General features: G+C 54.7%; 1 protein-coding gene across 1 annotated transcript in view; it reads right to left on the reverse strand.

The window, feature by feature from the left end:
• Positions 1 to 1147: 1147 nt before the first annotated feature.
• The window catches only part of SH2D3A (SH2 domain containing 3A), a 34140-nt gene continuing 29873 nt past the window's right edge, over positions 1148 to 5414 (reverse strand). The window contains exons 4-9 of the mRNA XM_011943631.1: positions 3732 to 4224; positions 3516 to 3631; positions 3150 to 3324; positions 2951 to 3062; positions 2434 to 2619; positions 1148 to 1744 (exon numbers count right to left, since the gene is read on the reverse strand). Coding sequence (XP_011799021.1) covers positions 1584 to 1744; positions 2434 to 2619; positions 2951 to 3062; positions 3150 to 3324; positions 3516 to 3631; positions 3732 to 4224 — 1243 coding nt within the window. The 3' untranslated portion in view covers positions 1148 to 1583. The remainder of the gene's footprint in view (positions 1745 to 2433; positions 2620 to 2950; positions 3063 to 3149; positions 3325 to 3515; positions 3632 to 3731; positions 4225 to 5414) is intronic.

Here is a 5414-nt window from a genome sequence, read left to right on the forward strand (position 1 = left end):
CCTAAAGCAGATCTGGGCCCACCCCCACCCCCATCACAGGGTCCAGCGAGGGCACCATCTCTATGGCCGAGGGTGAAGACCTCAGTCTTATGGAAGAAGACAAAGGGGACGGCTGGACCCGGGTCAGGCGGAAAGAGGGAGGCGAGGGCTACGTGCCCACCTCCTACCTGCGAGTCACACTCAATTGAACCCTGCCAGAGGCGGGAAGAGGGGGGCTGTCGGCTGCTGCTTCTGGGCCACGGGGGGGCCCCAGGACCTATGCACTTTATTTCTGACCCCGTGGCTTCGGCTGAGACCTGTGTAACCTGCTGCCCCCTCCATCCCCAACCCAATCCCACCTGTCACTCCAGACGGACCTGCTGTGCCTTCTACCATCGTTCCACCATTGATGTACATACTCATGTTTGACATCTTTCCTTCCTGCCGCTCGGCTCCGGCCATTTTGTTTTATACAAAAATGGAAAAAAAAAAAAAAGAAAGAAATTACATAAAGTTCCTGGAGTCGGTGCCTTATTAGAGGATTTAGATACTGGGACTGGAAGTATCTAACACCACGTTTCTTACAGGCCACACAGGGAATGAGGAAGGGAAGGTGATCTTGGGCACACCTTGGGTCAACCCTGCCCCTTTCTGGAAGTTGGCCTATATCATTGTCAGTGGGTGTCTGCTTGTGACTCAGGTAGGGAGAAGGATACCAAGTTTCCTTTTCTTTTTCTTTTTTCTTTCTGAGACAGCCTTACGCAGTTGCCCAGGCTGGAGTGCAGTGGCGTAATCTCAGCTCACTGCAGACTCCACCTCCCGGGTTCAAGCAATTCTGCCTCAACCTCCCAAGTAGCTGGGATTACAGGTGCACACCATCACGCCCAGCTAATTTTTTGTATTTTCTGTAGAGGCAGGGTTTTGCCATGTTGGCCAGGCTGGTCTCAAACTCCTGACCTCAAGTGATCCATCCACCTCGGCCTCCCAAAGTGCTGGGATTATGGGTGTGAGCTACCGCGCCCAGCCAGGACACCAAGTTTCATCCCTTCTGAATGCACTGCAGCTTCTGAGAATGGGTAGCATTTATTGAGGACCTACTGTGTGCCAGGCATTCTCCACCTGCGGTCTCATTCCCAGCCACAATTCTTAGAAAGTACACAGCCTCAACTTTTACATTTTGTAAAAGTTTTTTATTTTTCAGTTTTTGTAGAGATGAGGGCTCACCATGTTGCCCTGGCTGGTCTTGAACTCCTGGCCTCAAGCCTTCCTTCCGCCTCGGCCTCCCAAAGTGCTGACATTACAGGCCTGAGCTGCTGCACAGCCATGATTTTGTTAAAGGCAGACACAGAGAGGTGAAGTGATCTGCTAGAAATCACAGCTTTTAAGAAGTGGAGTCACGTTTGAACTCTGGCCTCTGATGCCAGATCTGCAGGTCACATGTTCACCATGACCCGGATGACCCTGACTGCCCTCCCCACCTCTGCTGTGAGGCACAGGGCAGGTTTCCACCTGAGGACGTGAGGAGCATGGGACGACTCCTTTGGTCTCTTCTGGGGTCTGCAAAAACCTGGGGGTCCCGGGTGTGAAGAAAGGGGTCTGCGCTCTCAGCTGTCAGGCTCCAGGCGCTGTGACAGGACGCCGAGGACGCGCTGGAACTTCCCAAAGCGTTCAGCGCGCGGAGCTCCCGCGCCCCGGCTACCCCAGAGCAGCCTCCGCAGGAAGCCGGTGGTCAGGGCCTCCCTCAGCTCTGGGTTAGGCCGGAATCCTGGAAGCAAGGTCAGGTGGGCTGGGGGCGGGACCCAGGCGCCCGCCTCGCCCCTCCCAACCTCCCGCACCTGCCTTTCCCCTGAGGACTTTGACCCAACAGCGGCCCGGGAGGGACTTGCCCCACCTGCGGGATGACTAGGCGGGGTCAGAGGGGAGGGGGCTTCCAGCCCTCTGCAGGAATGGGGGTGGGGTGTCTGAGGGGCTCTACTAGAGTGCAAGGGGGTGGCCTGTTCCAGGTGCCAGATCCTGGGGGTCTCGCCTTAGGGGCTGTGCCTGGACGTGGGGCTACACCGGTGGCGGGATCCCAGGTTGTCGGGGAAGGTGGGGGATGTTGTCGGCTGGGCTGCCCTAGGATAGGAGGGAGGAATCATTTGGAGGGAGCAGGGCGTTCCTCGAGATCGAGATCCCTGGGGTGCGGGATCGTTCTAGGTGGGAAGGGGGAGTGAGGACCCGGGGAGGTGGCCCTGGGGGCAGGACAGCCCGTTTTGAGGTGGACGGCCCTGTTCCTATCAATACCGCTGGAAGCAGCGTTTGCTTGGGGTGAGAACCTTCCCGGAGTGGAGACATCCCAGTTTGGGTGGGGCTCCGGGAGGCGTGGCGAGAGGCTCCCTTCCTGGGACAGGTTGGGTTTGGGGCCAGAACTTGCCGGACCTGAAGTCTGCAGTACAGAGCAGAGGGAACGCTCACCTCGCAGGCGCTGGGCTGCCACCTTGCGGAATTTGGGTGCGTCCCGGGCCATGTGACGCGCCCCGTGCAGGGTGCGCAACAGCCGCTCGCAGCTCTCATCCAGCGGCCCAGCGACTTCCTCGCCCTCCAGCAGGCGCACCATGGGTGCCACGTGCGGCAGCGCCACCTCGCCGGGGTCGCAGGGTCCTGCGGAGGGGGAGGGTCTGATCTGGGCTTGGGGCTGTAGATAGGGCATGGAGCAGAGGTGGAACCTAGGACCGATGCAAGGGCGGGGCTTAGGATTGAGCGACAGCGGGGTCTGTGCACAGGGGCCAGGATCACAAGCCCCGTATGGGGGGTGGGGTCTAGGGAAAGGGGCTGGGATCAAGGCTGGTAAGGGGGCGTGGCCTAGGAACAAGTCTCGTGTGGAGGGTGGGGCCTAGAAGTGATGTAGGAACAGGGCATAGGACTAGATTAAGATTTCTGTTAAATTTGGTCTGGGTCCCCGGAGGATGCCAAGCCTCAGACCTTCACTCACCAGCGCCCTCATCCAGAGCCCGCATCAGCGGCTTCAGCTCCTGCTCAAAGGCCAGCGCAGCCTCCGTGTGGCTCCTTCGGAGCTGGCGCCACGTGTGCTCCAACCGGGACACCTGGGAGAAGAGACCTGCGCATGCCTCCTCTCCTGTCTTCCCAGTCACCCGCACTCCAGCTTCCTCCACTCCGTGCTCCCCACGAACCTGGGGCATGAGCAGGGCGCCCATGACCGCAGCCAGCCCGGGCAGGTCCCCCGCTGCCCCTGGCCGCAGCGCCAGCGCCAGCTCTACCAGGCCCCTCAGTGCGGCTGCGCGCTCCTCCAGCGGCCCGGAGCAGCCCAGCACCGCCAGTGACCCGGCCAGCGCCAGTGTCTCATGCCTGCAGAAGCGGAGGGCAAGGGTCTGGGGGCAGTGGGGAGGTTTGTAATGCAGGGGTGAGGTGGGACAGGTTGTGGCATTGCCCCATCTCCCTTCTTCCCTGGGGAACCATGAGTGGGGAGCTGTTTGGAGACCTTGGGAAGTCGGGGGGCATTGGCCTCCCCCAGCCAAGATTCCAAGCGGTTGGCTCACCTCTCCAGCAGTTCCAACCTCAAGCGACGTCCATGGGGAAGAGTGAGCAGCTCCAGGCCAGATGAGACCCCCATGTTGCCCCGCTGATCCCTGGTCACTCCCAGGAGGCCTGTGGCCTGCAGAAGGGAATGGGGGAAGTCAGGTGAAGTGTGATTATGTAGGTATGGTGGGGTCTTGCCCTGGGCCTGGGGAGGAGCATCTCAGCAGGTGACCCACCTGGCAGTCTACCAATAGCAGGTGAAGGGCAGTGCTCCCAGGATGGTGCTCCAGGAACAGGCCACGGAGAGTATGCAGGACTTGGGGTTCCAGGGGCCGATTCTGGGGGCCCAGGAGGCAGGAGGAGGTATCAGGGGGGCAGAAAGAGATCTCAGCCTGTGGTCTTGTAAAACATCTGTTCTCTTCCTCCTCATCCTCCTCAGCCTCCCACCATGGGGCCTCTGGCTCTGGGCAGCTTTGGCTCAGGGATGTTCCCTGGACACAGGGTACTCGGGGCACTAGCTCGCAGTACGTTGGGGGACGTTCAGAGGCATCAGGCAGTTCAAAGGAGGGTGTCCGGGGAGGCTTCGCTGGTGCTTTGGCTTGAAGCTGCCCATCGGAGGCTCTGAGACTGTTGGCAACAGTTCCCAGGGGAGCAGGGGCCTTCAGCAACACGGGGTCACTGCCCGTTCGGGGCAAGGCAGATACGGGCATGGCGAAGGCTTCTGGGGATCATACAAGAGAGGTCAATGGGAATACACGGAGAAGATTGCTGAATGGATGGGGGCGAGAGCTTCAAGGGCTTCTACCCACCTGATCCATCCACTCATTCCAATAATGGCGTACCCAAACCTATCCAGGGGCAGTTTTGAATCTCAACAACCTCAACAGTAGAAATGCTAACATGCTTACACATGGTTGGAAAACTTTGGCATCTCTGTCGTTCTGTAAATTCTTTTTTTTAATTTTAATTTTATTTTATAGAGATGGGATCTCACTGTGTTGCCCAGACTGGTGGACTGGTGTGGAATTTCTAGTCTCAAGCAATGTCCTCCCTCCTTGGCCTCCCAAAGTGCTGGGATCACAGGCATGAGCCACCTTGCCTGACCCTATGAATTCTGAATACTACATTTTAAATTTGAATTCTTTGTTTTTGGCCCTCTGACTGAAAGATGGTAAGCAGTGACCCCACGAAATTAAATTTTTTTTCTTAAAAAAAGGATGAGTATGGTGGTTGATGCCTGTAATCTCAGTATTTTGGGAGGAGCCAAGGTGAGAGGATTGCTTGAGGCTAGGGAATTCCAGACCAGTCTGGGCAACATAACAAGATCTTGTCGCTACAAAAAGTTAGAAAATTAGCTGGTATGATGGCATGCACCTGTGGTCTCAGCTACTTGGGAGGCTGAGGTGGGAGGATCACTTGAGCCAGAGGCTGCAGTGAGGTATGACTGCACCACTGCACTCCAGCTTGGATGACAGAGTGAGACCCTATCTCGAAAAAAAAAAGATATCTATGTATCTAGAATTAAGTATAGATATATCTCTCTATATCATATCTATACAGATAGATATCTATATATTATATAAATATATAATATATATTTAAATTAAGTATATCTTAAATAAATTAACATTAAATGTATAATGTTGCCCTATATATTATATAATTACATTTATATATGATAGATATTTTACTTTTCTTTTTTATGATAATATATTATCTCTCCATAGATATATCTATATAAATATATATAATTAATACAGATATCTATAGAGAGACAGAAAGTATAAAAAATTCATGACCAAACCATGTATGGTATGACACTCAGGTAAGTATCAAAGAAACCAAGCTTATTAAACTTTCTTTTTCTTTTTTTTTCTTTTTTATTTCTTCTAAACAAAAAAAAGAAACCAAAAAAAAAA

The sequence above is a fragment of the Colobus angolensis genome, unplaced genomic scaffold (assembly GCF_000951035.1).
Source record: "Colobus angolensis palliatus isolate OR3802 unplaced genomic scaffold, Cang.pa_1.0 Scaffold22, whole genome shotgun sequence".
In the NCBI taxonomy this organism is placed as follows: Eukaryota; Metazoa; Chordata; class Mammalia; order Primates; family Cercopithecidae; genus Colobus; species Colobus angolensis.